Genomic DNA, 23,641 nt, shown 5'->3' with positions numbered 1-23,641 from the left:
CAAACATCCTTTTTTATTTCTGCATATTTCAATGAGACCATGCAATTGGTGAGTCAGTGTCAACATGTTTTTATGTATTCTGTTTTTTTAATCTACCTTGATATCAGCATTCCAGGTTCTTGGATAAGACAATTTTTAAAAATTGATCTTTACTAGGTTGAAAAACTTGTTCTATTTTTAAGACATGGCCCCAGTAGAGCATGCTAGTTGAAGATTGATAAGGCTGAGCATCTTGTGATGCTGTTGGGATGATTCCCTGGAGAGCTGCTAGGAAATATTGGTTTTCTGTGCTGATCATGACTGTCTTTTTTCATGGTAGGCATGAAGCTTTCCTGTGTTACTGTCTATCTGCTTCCTAGAATTCTGTCATTGATTGCTTCATGCATTTGGAAACAGTTTTGAGAAATGCATTTATGTTGACCAGATAGATTTCTGAAAATGGACCATTTAATTCATTAATTTGTTCTGTTTTGTGTATTGATGGGTTTGGCTTTTTCTCTAGTCTGCCATATTTATAACAAACCCTATTCACAGCACATCATTTTCAACAACCTCCTTTACTCTTAACCATTTCTATCCTTACATTTTAGCAAATAGTTTTTAAATATATATACTATATATGGTTATTATATATATATATCCATATATATAATTTAATAATATAATATACATTATATATTATATATGGATATACTATATATATATATATATATATATATATATATATATATATATCCTTTGACTTTAGGATTGTATCTTATATTCATGTTTGGTTTGACAAATAATATACATATACATTTCCAAAATTACTGAACGAATATTTAAACTCACACTGTTTTCTTAATTTTTCTAGATTTCTTATATCTCTTTCCCTCCTTGGGACTTCCTTTCTATTTTGTTGATATTTTGTAATATATTTCATTCCTTTAGAAACTTGAGTAGTATTATCTCTAGGTTTTCTATTTTTGCTTGCTTGGTCACTCCAGAAGATTCACACTGACTTGACTGGTGGTCATAGTGAGTTAGATTCCCATGACCATATTTCTCTGTGTTCTTCCTTCTGCAGTGTGTCCAGCTTTTGTTATTGTTTAGGAGCTGGAATGTGGACCAGAAATATGGTTCTGTGATGAGTTTTTTAGGAACAGCAAAGTTCAGGACATTTCTGAATTTGTCATGATTTTTAATTCTCAAGAAAATGTAAGCACAGCTTTTGTTTAGATGTTCTGTACCTGTCACTGCTGAAGCATTGTCATACTGCATTCCCAATGGATATCAAATGAAGTAAACATGAGGGTGCTTTTCCCCGATGTGGGTTTTGTGAAACAATGGTCAGTGTGTAACCGTGACCTCAGACTTTATGAGTCCTTCCTGAAGGTTGATCCACTAACAAAATCTATTGACAATTATTTCAAGTTCACATAAACAGAATTTGAGGCAGTCCTGAGACCAAATTTTCGTAAAGTGCAATCTTTCCAGGGACCTTAATTTCCACAAACATGTGTGATGTCATTCATCTGTCTACACCATCCTCATCTATATTTATCAGCCAAGTTTATCACATGCACAGTGGACATCAAATGAAGCTCCTCAGGAGAGAGTGTGGAAGATTCCTCCAGGGGTGAGAAAACAGATGTAGAAAATGAAACAGGAATGCAGATGTAGCATCTCCCTTGGACACAGTGATAATAGTACATGGAGATATATTGGTAGCTCTTTAATTTACTGATCTGTGTGGCACTTCACAAATCATTCTGCCCAGGCTCAGAGAAGGAAAAATATGTTCACTTTGATTTTACTCTATTTGCTCCTGAGCATCCCACTTGTTGTGGCTGGTTTTATTCATCCCAGGTGTTTTTGGAAAATAAAGCAGAATGAAGACAAGGATGGAAGCCTGAGAACAGGTTGTGTCTTCTTTATTCATGTAGCAAAACGGCCTGTGGAGAAAGAGTATTACAGGTCTATTTTGAATACACAGTAAGTGCTTTTGTACTTTCAATGTGAATGTGATCATGAATATTTCCTGAGTCTATTGAGGTTGAGGAGCAAAGCAATGCTAAGGGTCTTTTGTACTGTGTTATTAATCTGCAAAACAGGAAAGAACTCCAAATTCTATTAGAGACTTAATGCTATATTACCAATTTAAATTGACACAGAGGTTTTTTCCCTGCCTGCCTCCCAATTACAGAGGTAGAAGCTCAGTAATAAAACAACTTCAGGCCATTATCAATCACATACCTCCCTCTCCTAGACAGTATCCATAGCATGGTGGCACAATTATATGTTATTGAAAGATATCATTTTTATGACTTTATCTAAGTGTGTTTATGCAAATGAACACAGAGTCTGCTAATAGTCCTTCCATCACTGTGCAGATTCTAGTGCGTGTGCTGGGGCTACTAATGTTGGAGAGAGAGTTTCCTATAGATACTCAATTACATTTTAAATTTGCTCCGTGGGGTCTCCATTTATGTACTGAGGCTACATCAATTCTTGATGTAAGAGATCTCTTCTCTGTAAACTTCATATTTTTAATCTATACAAATTCAATGGCTTTTAGGTCTTACAAAGTCCAGTTCTTCACTCTCTCCTTAGAATAGAGAAGGAATGTAATGACTATAAAATATATGTTTGTATTCTTTGAAAAGTGATGTTATTACTAATAGTGGTGACTAGTTACTTCCCTTATCACTATCCTGTGTAACAACAGTGGCATATGCTAGTTGTCAATATTAGAGAATAAGGATTGAGGAGTTACCTACTACCTCATCTTTGTCATTATTTACAGAGCATACATCTTCCCTCTTTACCTCTCTGTTATTTAATCTGACATTTCTGATATTTATCACTTATGTCTCTTTTTCAATAATTATGCAAAATATAATTGCATATTTTATCAGTGTGGACATTATCCATATTTTCATTTTGTAGAATTCTGATAGTTTTTTTTGTCACAGTGTTTTAGACCACAAAGCCACTCTGACCACACAAGTACTTTATGTTTCTTAATGTTTACTGTACAGGAGTTAGTGCTTGATTTGTACAAATACTAATCTCAAATTTCTGTCACGTGTTACTGAAATTTTTAAAGACATCATTTTTTCTGTAAGTTCATGAAGAATATTCTAAACGGGCTTGTTTTATTAAAAAAACAAAAGAGACAGGACAGATGTACAATTTAACCCTGGAATACAGATTTTTAACTCTTGGTAAGAAATTAATGATGAAGTAATATGTATCTTGTTTATAAGTCAGATGTTTTGAAATAATTCAGGAGGGATATGAGTTAGTATTCTTTTCATAAACACAAAACAGAATTACTCAATTTCAATTGAATTTTAGAAAAAAAGAACATTTAAGATAAGGATGATTATATGGGATATGATAAATATATTGTCCCCTAATGAGAATGAATTTTAATGACATGAGCTTAATATTGCCACAGAAGATTGCTGTGAAATCAACTGTCACTCTTTTACTGCCTTAGCCAATGCAGTGAACTTCATAGAAAAACACCATAAACTCAATGGCACATACACATCCCATGTATTTTACATATTTCTCACTAAATTCAAATGAACATGTGACCATTTCTACTGCTTTGTCAAAGCAGTTGGTGAGCTTCCACCCTCTTTTGTCAGCTCAGCCACATTACACAGGTCATTGCAATCTTTAGGGGGTGGGGACAATAAAATCCAGTGCTGGATTGTCCTTTTACTGACTGCAAAAGATATCTGTAAATTGTTGTCCTTATAAACACTGTAACCTTTTACAGAATACACACTGAAAACCTCAAGTCTGCGCTGGTCTTGGCTTTTTCCATGAATGAAATCAACGGGAACCCTGATCTTTTGCCAAATATGTCTCTATCATTTCACTTCTCAGCAGACATAAGTGATTGGGAATCCCACTTAAACAATATGATTTATTCGAGTTTACAAACTCATGATATTCTCCCTAATTATTTCTGTGGAGGTGACGTGTGTGGAGTTGCACTTACAGGACTTAACTGGACAACAACTGCGAGATTTTATACAATCCTAAAAAACTTCATATCTCAGCAGGTAAATGTGTGTGTGTGTGTGTGTGTGTGTGTGTGTGCGTGTGTGTATTAGCGGCATGTAGTAATTCATGAAATCAGATATTGCTTGATTCCTACATAATCTTACTATTAGGACTAAGCCAATCTAATGTAGTTCAAGGGTTCTATTCAGAGTCTTGATGAAGCTTTCAAATGTCCTTGTATGATATAGAGACGATGGAAAATATAGTAACTAGCTGAGACTTCTAGAAATATTCAGAAAAATGTGTTTATACATTCTTAGGAATTCATTCTACCTCATGCTGCTTTCTGTGTTCTAGACTCACCATGTTACTTATGGAACCTTTCATCCTGTCCTGAGTGATCGTGAAGAATTTCCCTATCTATATCAGATGGCCTCTGAGGATACAGCTCTAGCCCTCGCCCTGGTCTCCTTCATAATTCATTTCAGTTGGAACTGGGTAGGGTTGGCCATCTCAGACAATGATCAAGGCATCCAATTTCTCTCCTATTTGAGAGGAGAGATGGAAAAAAATTCAGTCTGCTTTGCTTTTGTCAACATGATCCCAGTCAATATGCATTTATACATGACAAGAGCAAAAGTGTATTACAACCAAATCATGGCATCCTCTACAAATGTTGTCATCATTTATGGTGACACAGACAGTACTTTAGCTGTGAGCTTTAGAATGTGGGAATTTCTAGGTATACAGAGAATATGGGTCACCACCACACAGTGGGATGTTACTCCTAGTAAGAAAGACTTCACATTTGATAACTTATATGGGGCATTTGCTTTTGGACACCACCATGGTGACATTTCTGGTTTTAAAAATTTTGTCCAGACATTGAACCCAGATATTCATCTGGTAAAGCTGGAATGGATGCACTTTAACTGTGAAGTCTCAGCATCTAAATGTAAGACTTTGAAGAACTACTCTTCACTGGAATGGCTAATGGCACATACTTTTGACATGACCTTTACTGAAGGGAGTTATGACATATACAATGCTGTGTATGCTGTTGCCCATGCACTCCATAAGATTAATTTTCAGAACTTTGATAATTTGATCGCTGACAATGGGAAAAAACAAATTTATATCTGCAGCAAGGTAGTGCTTCTTCTATTACACAATGTTTCATGTTATCAATGTCTTTAAGAGTCTCTTAGATGCCCAAACCAACCATACTAGAAAATAGTTTCCAAAAGAGAGTGATTTATTAATACTTTTCCTAATGATCACATAAATCCAGGTGTTAAGGGAATGGAGTAGAAGGCATACTTTGTCAATGTAGCACTGTGACTTTGTTATTAATTACGTAAATATCATCACACATGTTCTAATACTGAAAATACATCCAGTCCTTCCTCATGAACCAACTAAATGATGAATCCTTTTTCATTAATTATCAAATATGTTATAATCACTAGGGGATTGTTCTAACTAGAGATCCCTACTTATACTGTTTCCACTGTAGGTGAGGGACTGCATTTGGTGCTCTGAGTGAATTTACACAGAAAATACTGCTGGCATTCAAATTATTACATTTCTGTGTGCTCATGTGTGTTTATAGATGTTTCTCACTATATATTTTTATTGTTTCTATGTTTCTGTATATCTGTGTTTATCTATATATGTCTATATATTTATTTTCTATAAATCTATCTATCTATCTATCTATCTATCTATCTATCTATCTATCTGGTTTATGTATATCTGCCTATATATCTGTCTATGGAATTTACCATAAATTTGTATGTGTTTCAATTTCTTTCTGTATGATTGATTTTGTCTAAGTGAATGTTCCTATATATATTTATGAATGCATGTGTCTGCATGTGTCTGTGTCTTTTGTGTGGTGTTTTGCATACTCTTTCATTTATGTCTAGCTATTTTGCTTTGCCTGTGTGTCTGTGTAAGACATCATAAATTTGTCTGTGTGACAATGTCACTCTGTGTGGGTGTCAGAATATGTGTATGTATGTGTCCTATGTACATGTGTCCATGTATCTTTGTGTGTACCCCCGGGTAATTGTTTTCTGTTTCTGTGTCTGTTTGACTATTTTGATGCATATTCTGTCTCAGCGTACATCTGTATGTTCATATGTGTGTTTGGGCATGCATGTGTATATTTGTGTAAATAACTGTGTGCTCCAGCTCTGTGTGTATCTCAATACGATGTGAGTCTCTCTCTGTTTCATGTGTCTGTATGTTTTATATGCAAATATATGTTTGCAGTCTGCCTACATACTTGTGCTTGTTTTGTAATTTTATCTTAGAGAGTTAAAATAACAAAAACATTATAATTTTGTTTATCTCATTGTTTTCACTGAAAATTTTCACCTGCATACTATCAGTAAAGTTGGCATTAAGATGAAATAAGACTATATATTCTTACTGAAAGAAAGAACATGTATTTTATAGTATGCTGCCTGTCTTTCAGCTGGCTTCCTATATGAGAAAGATCCACTTTACTAATCCTGTTGGGGACAGAGTGAATATGAACCAAAGAGACAAACTGCAGGAAGAGTATGACATTTTCTACATTTGGAATTTTCCACAGGGACTTGGACTTAAAGTGAAAATAGGAATGTTTAGTCCCTATTTCATAAATGGTCAACAGCTACATTTATCTGACGATATGATAGAGTGGGCAAGAGGAAGTAGACAGGTGGGTTTGGCCTAACTGTACTAAGTTAAATTATACTGTCAAGTGTATGCATCCAACCTTCCTTGAGAGTGGTGAAATTGATTGTCAAGTGAGAGACCAATTTATAGCTTCCTAAACTACATTTCTTCTTTTCATTTTTTCAAATGAGTTTTTAGTAATTCACTAAGGATTTCTAACATAAATACAATGTATTTGTATCACATCAGAGACTGTTTCTTACCTTTAACATTAACATATACTGTTTTAGAAAACGGTATATTATTTCCAGGAAAGTTAGCAATATTCTATTGGTCCTATTGTTACTACTATAAAGCGATTTCCACTCTTCAAAACCCTTCAAAGCATGCTTAAAGACTCTTGTTTATTGTAAGTATAGAGTAAATTCAATATAATCAAGTCATTGATTTTTATTATGTAATTTTAAGCCTGTTTACCAAATAGTCCAAAATTTCTCAACATCTCTAGGTAACCATACATTAACATTTTTCTGACAGTTTTAGATACTTTACAAACTATAATCTTGCTTTTTCATTTTTAAAAAATATCTGGGTATGGGTGTTTTCTATGCATGAATTCATCTATGGTATATACAGATGGCTGAAGAGTTACTCCAATCTCAGAGCACTTGCAAGAGCTTCATGCCACTCAGTGAATGCTGGAAATCAAATTTGGGTCCCCTTCACTGGAAGCAATTGTTCTTGAGAATGACCCTTGTCTGCAAGCCTGACTCATACCTTGTAAAAGATTATGTTGACTAAAGGAAACTTTTTGGCCCCACTAATTCTTACATAAATCATTCAACCAAACAAGGATGTGCATAATTTCCTTTTCAATATGGGAAGAAATTGGTAGTAATAAAAGTTTTCATTTTAAGGAAATTTGAAAATGAAATATATCATATGCATACAAGGTATGTTATAGGTATGAATTCTGATATTCTTGGTTTTAATGTGTCATATTCAAACTGCCCCAAAAGAAAGTTGGTTAAATGTCTTCAGGCTTGATATGAAGTGATTCTCAGGTTGCTCAGATAGCATGAAATTTATAGTTGCTATTTTTCCTCAATGTGATTAAGAATGTAGTTCTTAGGGAAAAGAACATAAGAACTAAAAGTATACTTACACACATGCATATCCATTTAGAGGATAGGATTGAAATTTCATGTGTGTTCTAACAAGGCCTCCCTTGAGCCTTCCAACACATCCACTGGAAGACTATAGATTTTTAGAAACACAAACAGTATTCTATTCACATATATCATAATTCCAATATGGAAGCTAATAAATAAAAACATGAAGATATCAGGAAAAAATGATTTCAAATCTTAGATTCATAGACATAGCTGAGAGTATATTTAATGTTATACTAAACAAAGAATCAAAGAATGATTATGAGAATGTTAAAAAAATCAAAGAGGGCAGTAACTACCTCTGGGAAAATAAAATGAAAGTATGAAAACTTTATTGCAATAAGACACTGAGCATTTTATGAAAGAGAGCTTCCAGAAAGGTATAAATTAATGAAAGAATCAAATCTAAAATATATGACAAAAAACAAAAAAAAAACAAATAAATATCTCAGTGAAAAGACTCACAAAATGAATGCTCCAACTTGAGGACAGGATGGCAATACTTGAATACAAGGTGCAAGAATTAGAAACTTCAAAAGATGACAAAGATAAAATAAAGATGAATGAAAATCACAGTGACTAAGGGAGTATGATTACAGATCACTTTTAAAACCTATGAGACAAATAGAAAAAAGTACCCACCATAGGTATCAACAGTAAATTCATTATATTACAGCTGCACATTTCCAAAATAATGTGAAAATGTGGATTTCTGTCTAGTAGAGGCAAATCATTAACTTTTGAAATGAAATAATCTTTGGCATTTGACTTAATTTTTTTGTGGAACACAGAGAGGTTATGAAAGCTGTAGTAGAAAATATTATGTCATAGAAAGTCCCTCTCTATATAACAATAGGTTCCACCAACATCATTCATTATTACATGAAAGTTGTTCATTCATTCATTTATTCATTCACTTTGCACCCAGAAACCAGTTTACACTCCCTACTCTACTCTTACCCCCCCATCCTTACCCGTCTTCCCTCCAATACGCCTTCCTTCTTCAGAAAAGAGGAGCCCTCTCTCAGATGCTGACATGCTTTAGCATATCATGATGTACCATTACTGGGCACAATTTCATGATCTTTGCATGTGTTTCCATCAATTGCTGGTTGAATTCTGTCTGAGGATGATTATGCTAGGCTCTTGCCTGCAAATATAACAAAAATATTATTACCAGCATCAGCAGTGGGCTTTCTCTCATGGCAAGGTTCTCAAGCTGGTGGAGTCACTGGTTAACTACCCCTTGATCTTCTACTACATCTTTATTGTGGCACATTTTTAGGCAGGGTAAGTTGTAGGTTAAATTTATTGTGGTTAGGATGTTGTCTCAATACCAACACTGGAAATCTTAACTGGTTATTGGAGATGGCTGTTACAGGCTCCAAATCCTGCTTTGCTAGGAGACCTAGCCAAGGTCATCTTCATAGATTTCTGGGAGTTTCAATATCCCTAGGATTCTAATTTGACTTAGACATGCACCCCCCCCATCTTAGAAGTCCCTCCAAATAATCTGTTCCTCTGTCCTCTTCTGTTCTCATCCTGCCCCACTCCCATTCTGTCCCCAAACCCATTCACCCATGATGTTTATTCTAATTCTTCTTTTCAGGGAGTACATGTGTCCCATTGTGTGCCATCTTTGTTACTGAGCTTCTTTAGTTATGTGCAGTGTAACACAACATGGATATTCTTAAAGGAGGAGAATAAAAATGTATTTAAAACATTTGGAGACATAACTGCCAAACAGTTACCATATTCGGTGAATTTGTTCTTCATAAGAAAAGGGAGACAAAAATTTTAGGAAGAACACAATTACAATAAGTCATAACAAATAAATGAGTACTACAAAAAATATTAAAAGAACTCCATCATGTTTAAAAGTAGGAAGAACACAAGACATCAAAATAGAAACAGCCCTTGAATGCCTGACAGAAAAATAAATATTAGAAAAACATCAAGTGTTGAAATAACAACAAAAACATAATTTACAAATAATTTTTAGTAATAATTGAGTGCTTGTGGTCACAATCTCTTACAAAAAATCACTGATAATGTGTTTAGTTTATTTTTAACATAATATCCTTATTGATTCTTTTCAAATTTCTGGTTATGCACTGTGATCTTGCTCAATTCCAAGTCCTTTAATGTTTGTCTCTCCGTAACAATACCCCATAAAAATTTTAAAAAAAAGTTAAAAAGACCAATTTCTTCTATTTATATACTAACTGGATATGATGGTTTGTATATGCTTGGTCGAGGGTGTGACACTATTTCGAGGTGTGGCCTTGTTGGAGTAGGCTTGTCACTGAGTGTGGGTTTTAAGATCCTCATTAGCTGCCTGGAAGTCAGCATTCTGCTAGATGAAGATGTAGAACTCTCAGCTCCTCTTGCACCATGCCTGCCTGGATGCTGCCATGTTCCTGCCTTGATGATAATGGACTGAACCTCTAACCTATAAGCCTAGCCAGATTCAATGGTGTCCTTATAGGATTTGCCCTGGTCATGGTGTTTGTTCACAGTAGTAAAACCCTAAATAAGACACTGAAGCATGGTCAAACTCTCAGTTCCTGTCCCAAAACTCTCCCTAATTCCCTCAAGAAGCCCTCAGTTTTGGAAAGCTAACTTCAGATTCTTTACCATACATTTTAAGTGTTCTTTTTATGGCTTCCTTTTTAAACTGCTTTTCTATCTTGGATTGTGGGGGAATTATGAAAGTTGTGATGGTGGTAGGAGTTGTTACAGAAAACCTTCATGTACCTCCTTCACATCTATGAATCTGCAATTATTCATATCACTGCAAAAGCAGTTTCCTAGCACTTTAAAAGAAGGGAGAAAAGATAATGGGTTTCTACATGTTTTATGGTGTGTGCAGAGGAAAAACTATGGGGCCTAATTGTAGCAGGGCCACAGACCCAGACAAGGCCTTCAAAATGAACACAGCCCACAGACATCAACATAGTTTCAGGCTGCAGTCCAGACTATGAAAATTCCAAAGACTTCATTCATAACATGTACCATGAAAATCAACATTGACTTTGTGTGTGTCGGGAGCCATAATGGGACAAGCTAATAATGAGCAGATGATCATCCTGAAATGCTTGCCTCGGATTATTATATAATCTGTGACGAGTGTGCCCCATTAGCAAGGCTGTGGTGGACGTGATTTTAGGAAAGATTCCTGCTATTAATATGCTTTTCCCATTATTACTATTATTAGACATATGCTACTATCACCAAGCAATAGCACACCCCTTTGTAGCAGATCTCTGCAGATCCACGAAGATGTACTGTCTTGTAGTGATACTATATAGACAAATAGATGACTTCTTAAGTCTTAATGATGATCCTATAAGAATTCCTAAAATTATATCAGTGATTACTAAGTTCTTTTATATCGGTACTGCTATTAAGTCCCTCAGGCATAGTCAAACTGCAATGAGAACTCTGCCAGTCTCCTGAGTGTTATCAGTTAATTGCCCCAAGAGTGATAGTAACTGGACCTTCTCCTGCTCAGAGCACATTCCAAGAGGTCATAAAACCATTAGCCTAGGTTACTAGAGGGAATCCACAATTTATTATAGGTACCAGGACAGAAGAGAAAATATTGCCTGGGTTTATCTATACAAAACTTCACAAATTTCTTAAGTTATAGTTTCAAACTTTCTGCGAACCTGTAGAGCTAGACAGGTGATGAATGTCTAGTTAGATAATTACTCCTAATGGGTATTCATGTAAACATTCTGTGTTGTAAACTTCTATTTCAATTTATGACTTGAAATTTGGTGTGAACTTGTGATGAACCTTGTAACATGTGACCATGTACTCTGAAAGATGTATAAGTTCTGAGGACAAAGAGATGATAGTTAGTTAGAATAGAGCAGTTAGAATAGGAAGTTAGAGAGAGCAGTTAGAATGGTGAGTTAGACTAGTCAGTTAGTTAGACCCCATCGCCCTTTCCTTTCCCCCTGCCTAGAATTTTTCTCCCTTAGAATTTTACTTTGTTAGAATCTTTTCTTCTTCCCCACTCAGGACCTTTCCACGTTTCCCCTCAGATAGCTTTCATAGGATACTTTTTACACTAAATAAACTCTATAGTAACTTTTCTAAAGTGTCTTTTCTTCTTGTAAGTTAGAGCCCAGCAGTTCCTGCTGAGATAGAACAAAAACCACATTGCCTAACCCTCTGCTGTTAGGCTACAGGTGTTAATCACCCTAGCCTGCAGTCCATTTACCCTCAGAAGAAGTTTTTAGGATAGCACAGGGCTATTTACTTAACACCTTGCTGGTCTTAGGGCCAGGATGCTGACTGCAGGTCAGCTACAGTAGCATAGGGGCTGCCTCGGAGAAGAACCGGACGGTGGGAGGAGGAGAAGAAAGAAGAACCAGCTGCATCTCTCTCTCCCCTTCTCTCACCCCCAAGCCGGGGGCGAGGGGGTTGGCTCCCGGCATGCATGGAGTAGGACTATGGACCCATACACACCCATCATCAGCAGCATAGGTCCTGGCATGTCCTAGGCTTAGGTGGCAGTGTAGCTCACTCACATCAGTACAGCTTCAGTGGACTACAGAACTCATGAACCTCAGCATGACCTCAGTTATTAACTCAGCCTAAGGGCATCCACATGGCATTTGCTGGTAACATTGTTCATGGAGATCAGTACAGATCACATTGGCAGTAGGACTTCTGGCCTAGAGATTCACCATTTTGTCAGCAGCCATCACAGCTATTTGAACAAACTCTGGAAGGAAAACAGACCACAAATATCAGCAAAAACTCTGTGTGCCATAGGACAGCAGACCTGGATATGGCTCTTGGTAGCACTATGGAGCTGGACAGCACAATGGCTAGAGATAACAGAACAAGACACTCACAAAAATATGACTACTGTGGGAAAGATTGATCTATAAAAATAGGCCTTCTTTTGTGGCATTTATGGTGGAGGATGTAACAAAAACCTTTACCATATATATATATATGAACAGAGAACTTCTTTAAAAAGGGGGTTGGGGAAGCAACAAAATGAAGTAGAACAGAAGAATCATAATTAGAGTACAACATCATTTATCTTTTGTGCACATGCCTGAAATAATCTTACAGCAGACGTCAACATGGGAACTGAAAGGTTAGACCCTGTGTGTTGTAATATGTATAAATTAATCCCAGTGGCTAGTTTGACACCAGCCTCAGTTGTTTATGTTACAGAATGAAAGAGATATACACATAACCTTTGGATTTTAATATGCCTTAAACAGCACAATAGCTGGGCCACTGCTCAACCAGCATGTTGTTAATCCTGAGTTATTACTTACTAATTCTATGTTTTATGTCAGTTGTTCTTAACTCAGACAACTATCTGGGCCAATGTTGTTGGTTTTGTTTTTGTTTTTTTTTTTTTTTTTGTTTTTTTTTTGTTTTTTTTTTTTTTTTTGCATAGAGCCTGGGGAACTCACCTTGCTTTTCTAACCCATGTAGACTCTCTGTCTCTCCTCTGCTTGCACTCTCTCCACAGCATGGCAGACCTCTTTTTTTCTTCTTTCTCCTGGTTCCAAGCCCAGGGCATCCTGAAATCCTGCCTCTGTCTGTCTTCTCCAGCTATTACTGGCGACATCCTTATTTACCAATCAGAACCAACTAGGGGAAGGTTTCCAGAAGCAACTTGAAGAAGCACTAGTGCAAACAGTTTTTTGGAAACATAAGTAGCTTTCATAATACAAGCACTTACAGCTGTATAAAAGTTACTTCATTCCACAAGGTTCAACACATGTTCATCACAACATAAACTCAAGGACAGAATTATATTATTATCCAAAAATATGCAGAAAAGGCTCTAAACAATGTTAAAGAAGGAAAAGAAAACCCTGACAAACTAAGAGAAGACATGTTGCCATAAGAAAGTTTTCTATAGCAATCTTATTGATGGCATTGCAGTATATGGAGAGGAGACTCAAATAATTTCCATTAAAACTAGAAATTAAGTCAAGATGTTGTAGTGGCACATGTCTTTAATCTACATTCTGTGAATCAAGAGTCAGGTTAATCTCTCTCTACTCAAAGGCTAGTCTGCCTTTTCTATTGAATCTACTCAAACCAGGGGTGAAATGGATACTCTGCTTTAAATGAAATGAGCAGAATACAGATAAGGAGATGCATTTTCTCAACTACTAAGTGTGAAAATAAATAATAAATAGGAAAAAAAGGTACGGTGCCCCTATATACATAGGAAGTTGAGTTCTACCAATGTTACATAGTGAGACCCTGTTTCAAAAAACCTAAAACCAACAAAATGGAAGAGGTGTGCTTAATCATACTTCTGGAGAACATGACATAAGCCTGTGAATAATATACTCTGTGATAGCAACATCAATCTTAACTTGAAACAAAGGATGCAAATTCAGCATGTAGAAATCAGCAAAGTTCCCATGCAGCAGACAGACACTCATCACTAGATTCATTGTAATACCATCATTTTCTTAATTTAAGAAATTCTTTAATTAATTTTGAGCAATCTAAATTTTCACCATGTTTGCACGCTCCATAAAACCTTTTGACTTCAGGAAACACACCGTCTTCCAGCTCACTATACAGAAACTCAGTACCTCCTCACCAAAAATGCCACAGGGTTCTGCACATGCAGCTGTTTTTCTCTTTCCATTTAGTTTGTTATGGTTTGCAGTCCTAATGTAGATGTGGTTATTTCTGTTATCTGATATTTGAGTTGTTTTTTTTTTCCATTTTTGAATGTTCTTTACTTGTAATTTGCTTCTAGGTTGCTGTTATTAAACACTAACTATAAGTAAAGTGAGGAGGAAAAGGTTGATTTGGCTCATGGGTTACACACAAGGAAAGGCAAAGCCTGGATCTGAATAATGTAACTGAAACAGAGTCACTCAAGAAACTCTGCTTGTTCTGCATGATTTCTAATGTACCACTCCTTATGGGCAACACTGCTTCTAATGGGCTGGGCACTCCTACATCAATTACAACTTTAAGATATGCTTTGCAGGTGCCTCTATTCTGTACTTTTTGTTAAGGAGACACGAATTAAATAGAATAACCACCTTGCAATCTCTGCACTCTTTGTAAACAGGACACTAAACCAACCTTCTTTTGGAATTTCAAGTTGATGGTTAACAATTAAACTTTTCCTCAAATTTTGCATATATTGATATCTGTCATCATAAAATGCAATAAGTAAGAACTGGTAACTTTGCTGATATATATAAAATAAGCTTATTAATATTACATGCTAATGTAATATAGTTTGTGAAGAGGTAAGTAAAACTCCTGATAGCAGGATATGTTTATTTTTCTTTAGATGCCAACCTCTGTGTGCAGTGCTGATTGTGGTCCAGGATTTAGAAAATTCAGGAAGAATGGAATGCCAGCCTGCTGTTTTGATTGTAGTCCCTGCCCAGAAAATGAAATTTCTAATGGGACAAGTAAGTATTTCCTGCAAGGATAAGTGTTTCAATTTGTATCATCTAGCACCCATCTGGGATGCAGAAGTGTTCTTAAAAGGAAATTATATATATATATCACTTTCCTAAGTTAGGAATTATAGAAATACAATACTTTAAAATGTCCTTATAAAAAATAGAAATCATCATATATCTTTGACTCATTAATAATGTATTGTACATGACATGCTCAAACAGTTTTGATAAGAAAACTTCAGTGTTAGTGCGTTCTAGAGAAGATCTTTTCTAGTGATTAATCATCTCTAAAAATATATGGAGATCATGAATTGTTAAATGACTTATTTATGTTATCTTGATGTATGTACCCTTACATGAGTTTATGTACCCCTATCAAGTACAAAAGCACAAGGAAGACAGACTCAGGCTTGTGGATAGAGGGAACCAAATCCAAGCCTTTTGTAAGACTAATGAAGAGGGCAAAAAATAACTTGTAACATCATGAGAAACTGTGATGCATGAGATAGGAGACTTTGTATAATAAACAGATATTCTTTTTTTCAAACTTCTGTTTTATTTGAAATGCAGAAATTGAGAATTATCTTTGGCACATGATGTGTAAATATTATTCCTCCTTTAATCAATACTAGTTTAAATAATACCTAGTTAATAATTTCCACAATACCATATATTAAAATTGTTTTGTCCTGAAAGGAATTAGCCACAGTTTTCAAATGATATTTCTACTTGCATAACACATATTCATCAAGTAACTACTTAGTTCGTATGAACTGAATATAATTTGCAGGCATGCATTTATTCCCTTCTTTGGTTTGTCATCCTATATAATTAAACGGAAGTCCTTAAATGCTTTTATGGCCACTAAGATGGCTTAGCAGTTACATCCTTTCCTACTCAGTATGATGGCAATAGTTTATGCTCAGAACCCATATACTAGGAGGTAACCAACTCCCACCTGTTATTTTCTGATACATATGAAGTTCTTCATAAAATGTACACATAAGTAATTCAAAAAGGCTGTTTGAATACACCTGACATTGGTGCTGAGAACCAAACTCAAGTACTCTCTATGAACAACACATTCTCTTCACAACCAAACTAATTTCCTATTTCCTCAAACAAATTAAATGATAATGGGTGTTCACAAAATCATTGTTCCATGTAAAAAACTTCAAAGCTTGGAAGTATATTATTTCTTATTGCAATTATCCAATGATTCAGTGCAATGGCAATCAGATTTACTTAAATACATGGTGGAAATTACAAAGATTTTTACTTTTTTAAAAACTGCTTTATATGAAAAAGCCTCAGGAATATGGTGTTACTACAGTCAAAAGAGGACAAAAGTAAAAATGATTATTTTATGTTAGTGTTACAAACATTGATATTATATTCATATAAACTTTACTTCCATTATCAGCCTCATACCTCACCCAAACAAACCCACTTACTCTCATGTTTATGAGAATGTTTTTTACTTTTGTATGTAAATACACTTATAAATATACACACCCATGATAAATGATAACAACATTATAGGAAAATAGACAAAATATTTGATGTTTTTATTTACCATAACAAAGAGAAGCATTAAAAAATGAATAAATTATTTTATGTAGCAATGACCTTGAATATATTCTGAGCAACCGGATTCACATGTTGAAACACTTCTTTATATACCTGAATAAGTATACTGACAGTAAAATTGCTGAAGCTACACTAATAACACTATCATTTTTCCATTAGATGTGGATTTGTGTGTCCCATGTCCAGAGGACCAGTATGCTAACACTGAGCAGAATCACTGCATTAACAAAGCGCTTATCTTTCTCACTTATGAAGACCCCTTGGGGATAGCACTTTCTTCAATGGCTTTGTTCTTCTCTGCATTTACAGCTGTTGTTCTTGGGGTCTTTGTGAAGCACCATACAACTCCCATTGTTAAGGCCAATAATCGCACTCTCACCTACATATTGCTCATCTCCCTCATCTTTTGTTTCCTCTGCCCCTTGCTCTATATTGGACATCCAAACTCAGCCACCTGCATCCTACAGCAAATCACATTTGGACTTGTATTCGCTGTGGCTGTTTCCACTGTGCTGGCCAAAACAATTACTGTTGTACTAGCATTCAAAGTCACAGCTCCTCACAGAATGATGAATTATTTTTTGGTTTCAAGGGTATCTAACTACATCATTCTCATCTGTACTCTCATCCAAGTTATTGTCTGTGCAGTCTGGATAGGAGCTTCTCCTCCTTCTGTTGACATTGATGCCCAATCAGAGCATGGTCACATCATCATTGTTTGCAACAAGGGGTCAGCCACTGCTTTTTACTGTGTCCTGTCATACCTGGGCTGCCTGGCCCTTGGGAGCTTCACTGTGGCTTTCCTTTCCAGAAACCTGCCTGGAGCCTTCAATGAAGCAAACTCTATAACATTCAGCATGCTGGTGTTCTGCTGTGTCTGGGTCACTTTCCTCCCTGTTTACCACAGCACCAAAGGCAAGGTTGTGGTGGCTGTGGAGATCTTCTCCACTTTGGCCTCCAGTGCAGGGATGCTGGTGTGCATCTTTGTTCCCAAATGTTACACAATACTGTTTAGACCAGACAGAAATTCTCTTCAAATGATCAGGGAAAAATCATCTTCCCGTGTTCACATTTCATAAATTCTAACTGACACAGGTATAGTTGGTTCATAATCACCACATATTGGATTGCATTGCCATTCCTGTATATTTTGTAATGACTCTCACTGTTTCCTCTTATGATTCTGCCTAGCAATATCATGTCTACTGGGGTCTCCATTGCCTCCTATACTCATCCATAATAGTCTAAAATTGTCCTCTTTGCTACAATCCTGATCCATTCTAGACATTAGAAGAGTTCTTCTATAAACATAGAGGAAAGAGTAATATTTTTATCAATAGATTGATAGAATATTTCAGAAGATGGATTGATGTCTCAGCAATTAAAATCATGCCCTGATCTTGGAGAGGAACTGATTTAGTACTCAACCCCACCAACTGCTATTAACAATCACCTGTAACAATAGCTACAAAATATCAGATGGTCTCTTCTGGGCTCCAAATTTCCTTGAATTTATTTGTGTACACAATGACACACATACAAGCTAAAATTACATAAAATTTTAAAAATATAGAACAATATTAAAAACACTTTACACTGGCATTCTGCTTTTCAATGTTCTGCTATGGGGTCAGAATTACAGGAACCTACAGAAAAAGGAAAGAACGGGTAGAGATGACTGTGTTTATCTTTAGGCATTTTACATAAGAACGCTCAATGTTAAGTATATCATAAAAGGCACACTTGTGAAATAAACAGGGAAAAAAGAGCTTGCTAAAATAATCTCTTCTATTGTTATGTCCAGATCTTGGGATTCCCAGAAGAGCTCAAAGAATTTCCAACTTGATGTTGTGAGACAAAAGTCTTTAATGTATGAACCTGGTTAGGATCACAATGTGTACCCACTTCGCAGGGCAGGATTGTGACAACATATCCATGGGCTCAGAATTTTTATACATAGGCAGATTCTGGGGTTTCAGGGTTACATGACAGGGACGGTGATAAGGGAAGTCATCTGTCAAACACAGTATCATTTGTTCAGGAGGTGGGTGGGATCGCACAACTGGGGAGCAAAGCTCTTTTGACCTTTATAGTGGTATCAGGGACTAGTGTTTTAACAAACTGGCCACAGCTATCTGAACACTTAATTGCCCCAAAGTATGGTGCTTATCTCTCCAAAGATATTTGGTCTTTTGCTTTTCCCAAGGACAATAGCTACCTGCACTGGGAAGTGCTTAGCCATCTACCAGAGTTGGTGCCAGCCTTGGTGACACAGGGGCTGGGAGTTGTTGCTGTTTATCTGTTCTCAAGCTTGCAGTTGCCATTCCCAGGAGGGGGAGTTTCATTAGGGAGTGCTAATATGAAATGGAAGCTGTATTTCAGCACCAGTCTGTGCCTCCTTTGAATGGTCAGGTGGCTGGAAAGAGCAAAGTGGGCAGGGGAAGCTTTTGAGAGCATCAAGGGAATGCTGAGGCAAGGGGAAGTTTTGAGAGTGGTGAGAGTGTGGAGGGTAGCTGGCCAGCCTCTTCACTATGTGTGCAATTTAGATGACTCTATGCAAAAATCATCTTTGATACCACAGAGTAATTTGAGGTAGGTGTGAGTCAGTGCTAAGAGCAGATAATGCAGTTTGCTCCAGAAATTGACTGGGGTTGATGGTTCTGGCAGCCAGAAGTTAGCAAAGTCAAAAGGCAGAAAGCAACCATTCACACACTTACACACACACACACACACACACACACACACACACACACAGAGCCACATACACAGACACACCAAACATGCACACACACACACAAAATACACATTCATACACACATAGACACACCAAACACACAAACAGTGCAAACACACATACCCACACAGGCACAGCAAACACACACACACACACACACACGCACACACATATGCACACACACACACATTCACACAGAATGGTTGAGTAAAGACAATGTACAGCAACAGACATAAAAACAGACAGACAGAAAAACACATACATATTCACATCAGAAGACTGGAGCAATGCTCTGAAAAGCAGGTTCCAAATATTTTATGTATACAGTATATACATATATACACATATGCACATACATATATATATATATATACACACACATACTGGTGTGTGGAAGAAACAAAGTTCCAGCAAGCAGACTTCAGGCATTTCACAAATAATATACATACATATATACACACAATTCGTACAAGATGCAAGCTCCAACACACCCAAACAACCTTTACATATATACATACATATAGGTACAATAGATGGAACAAAGTTCCAACACACTCTCAGACAAATGTTACACACACACACACACACACACACACAGACACACACACACACATTCTTGGAATGTGGCAAGAACGATTTTCAACATACTCTCACACAAACTTTACACAAGTACATACATACACATAGTTGATAGGTGGAAAAAACAATGTTCCAATCACTTTATTCTTTCTCCCATGGCTTATATAGCCCAGAAAAGTCTTTTAAGTAGTACAAGATAATGTTTTGTTTTCTTCTACTGAATAATGTTTTGTTTTTTTCATAGTCATTCTACTGAATGACTATGAAAAACCCTATTTTCCCAATACCTTTACAGAAATAATATTACACAGTACAGATAAAGAAAACAAGTAACTTTTTATAGATTAACAACGTGGAGGCAATCAAGGTATTTTTCTCAGCCACTATCTCTTACTGGCAGGCAGCAATCTGAAATCACAAAGAAAGGAGTGATTATTTTATTATTAATTTTTAAAAGTAACTTTATAATTATCTTAAAAGAATCACACACATCTAAACTTTTATTTACAAACCAGTCATAATTACTTTAAGTCTTCTGAATGCAAATGTATTAATCAGCAATTCTTATTAAATCATATCACAAAGCTGAGGACAAAATGGGTATAAAAAAATCAATCATCACTCTTCAGCCTCAGTTAGCATCAGCCAGTACTGCCACGTTTCTTGTTGTGTCCCCTTAAAAAATCCTAGCTTGACTAATCAAATTATGCCATTCAGAAATTCAAATTGGTCCTTAAGATTTTCTACATCAGAGCCAGTAACAAAGACACATTTACCTAACTTTATTAACAATTCTATTTTTCCAAATGCTTTCTAAGGGTGGTGTTCAATGCTGGCAATCTACATCTTTTAAATTCTTTCCTGGGGTGGTGATTTAATTATCACTCTGCTTCAGCAGCAATGCCTGAAAAAGATCAAGCATTAGAATTTTGAGTGACAGTAATAATGAATGAGGTGCTAGAAGCCCATTCTGAGTTTTTGTACAATTCTTAGTTGAAAAGAGAAGTAGTGACAGCAAGCAGAGCAGAACTCCATAACAGCATGAAATCTTCAGGACACAGTTCTTGGGACCTTGCCTTAACCCAGGTGTACCAATAGTGGTTGTGCTAACTGTTGGGTTATGACCATGAGTTTGTTTGATTATTTATTTATTTATTTATTTATTTATTTATTTATTTATTTATTTATTTCTCCATATTTTATTTCTCTTTCAGTCCACCCTCTGACTGTAACTGGTAGGTCATAGTCCATGAGTCCTATCTATCTATCTATCTATCTATCTATCTATCTATCTATCTATCTATCTATCTATTTACAACCCTGATTTTTACTAAGTTAATCCTGCCAATCCATTGATGGATTTTTGAATATTGAACCATCCCTGCATTCCTGGGATAAAGCATACTTGATCATGATGAATGATTTTTTTTATGCGTTCTTGGATTCAATTTGCAAGAATTTTATTGAGTATTTTTGCATCAATATTCCTAAGAGAGATTGGTCTGTAGTTCTCTTTCTTTTTGGGGGTCTTTGTGAGGTTTATGTTTGAGTGTAATTGTAGCTTCATAGAACAAATTGGGTATTTGTTCCTTCTGTTTCTATTCTGTGGAATAGTTTGAAGAGAATGGGTATTAGGTCTTCCTGGAAGGTCTGATAGAATTCTGCACTGAAACCATCTGGTCCCCGACTTTTTTGGTGGCGAGACTTTTAATGACTGCTTCTATTTTTTTAGGGGTTATGGAACTGTTTAGATGGTTTATCTGCTCCTGATTTAATTTTGATACTTGTTATCTGTCTAGGAAATTGTCCATTTCATCCAGATTTTCCAATTTTGTTGAGTATAGGCCTTTGTAGTAGGATCTGATGATTTTTTAATTTCCTCAGTTTTTGTTGTTATGTCTCCATTTTCAGTTCTGAGCTTATTAATTTGAATACTGTCTCTGTGCCCTTTGGTTAGTCTGGCTAAGGGTTTATATACCTTGTTGATTTTCTCAAGGAACCAGCCCTGGTTTTGTTGATATTTAGTATAGTTCTTTCTGTTTCTACTTGGTTGATTTCAGCCCTGAGTTTGATTATTTCCTGCAGTCTACTCCAATTGGGTATATTAGCTTCTTTTTGTTCTAAGGCTTTCAGGTGTGCTGTCAAGTTGTTAGTGTATGCTCTTTCCACTTTCTTTTTGTAGGCACTTAGAGCTATGAGTTTTTTTCTTAGTACTGCTTTCCTGGAGTCACACAAGTTTTGGTATGATGTGTCCCCATTTTCATTAAATTCTAAAAAGTCTTTAATTTCTTTATTTCTTTCTTGACCAAGTCATCATTGAGAAGAGCATTGTTCAGTTTCCACGTGTATGTGAGCTTTTCATTGTTTTTGTCATTATTAACGATCAGCCTTAGGCCATGGTGGTCTCATATGGTACTAGGAATTATTCAGTCTTTTTGTATCTGTTGAGGCCTGTTCTGTGATCAATTATATGGTCTATTTTAGAGAAGGTACCATGAAGTACTGAGAAAAAGGTATATTCTTTTTTTTTTTTTAGGATGAAATGTTCTATAGATATCAGTTAAATTCAGTTTGTTTATTACATCTGTTAGTTTCACTGTGTCTCGGTTTAGTTTCTGTTTCCACGATCTGTTCATTGCTGAGAGTGGGGTGTTGAAATCTCCCACTATTATTGTGTGAGGTGCAATGTATGCTTTAAGCTTTAGTAAAGTTTCTTTTATGTATGTGGGTGCCAATGCATTTGAGGCATAGACATTAAGAATTGAGAGTTCATCTTGGTACATTTTTCCTTTGATGAATATGAAGTGTCCTTCCTCATCTTTTTTGATTGCTTTTGGTTGAAAATTGATTTTATTTGATATTAGAATCGCTACTCCAGCTTGTTTCTTGTGACCATTTGCTTGGAAGATTGTTTTCCATCCTTTTACTCTGAGGTAGTGTCTGTCTTTTTCACAGAGGTGCATTTCCTGGATGCAGCAAAATGCTGGTTCTTGTTTATGTATCCAGTCTTATAGTCTATGTCTTTTTATTGGAGAATTTAGTCCATTGATACTAAGAGATATTAAGGAAAAATGAATGTTGCTTCCTGTTATTTTTGTTATTGGAGGTTGATAATGTTTGTGTAGCTATCTTCTTTTGGGGTTGTTGGAAGATTACTTTCTTGCTTTTTCTAGGTTGTAGTTTCCCTCCTTGTGTTGGAGTTTTCCACCAATTATCCTTCGAAGTGCTGGATTTGTGGTAAGATATTGTGTAAATTTGGTTTTGTCGTGGAATATCTTGGTTTCTCCATCAATATTGATTGAGAGTTTTGCTGGGTACAGGAGTCTGGGCTGGCATTTATGTTCTCTTAGGGTCGGTATGATATCAGTCCAGGATCTTCTGGCTTTTATAGTCTCTGGTGCGAAGTCTGATGTAATTCTTATAGGTCAGTCTTTATATGTTTCTTTACCTTTTTCCATTACTGC

The 23,641-nt window shown here is 35.9% G+C and overlaps 1 protein-coding gene across 1 annotated transcript; it reads left to right on the top strand.

The window, feature by feature from the left end:
* The first annotated feature begins 1,777 nt into the window (after positions 1-1,777).
* On the top strand, positions 1,778-17,943 carry LOC143440674 (vomeronasal type-2 receptor 116-like). Its single transcript, XM_076927456.1, has 6 exons — positions 1,778-1,974; positions 3,773-4,061; positions 4,360-5,151; positions 6,485-6,712; positions 15,157-15,280; positions 17,024-17,943. Exons 1-6 carry the CDS (start codon positions 1,778-1,780, stop codon positions 17,941-17,943), a joined length of 2,550 nt encoding a protein of 849 aa, XP_076783571.1.
* The last annotated feature ends 5,698 nt before the right edge of the window (positions 17,944-23,641 follow it).

Source organism: Arvicanthis niloticus, chromosome 30 (assembly GCF_011762505.2).
Source record: "Arvicanthis niloticus isolate mArvNil1 chromosome 30, mArvNil1.pat.X, whole genome shotgun sequence".
Classification (NCBI taxonomy): domain Eukaryota; kingdom Metazoa; phylum Chordata; class Mammalia; order Rodentia; family Muridae; genus Arvicanthis; species Arvicanthis niloticus.
Note: the sequence above shows the minus strand (reverse complement) of the source record. Positions and strands in the feature narration are given on the sequence as shown.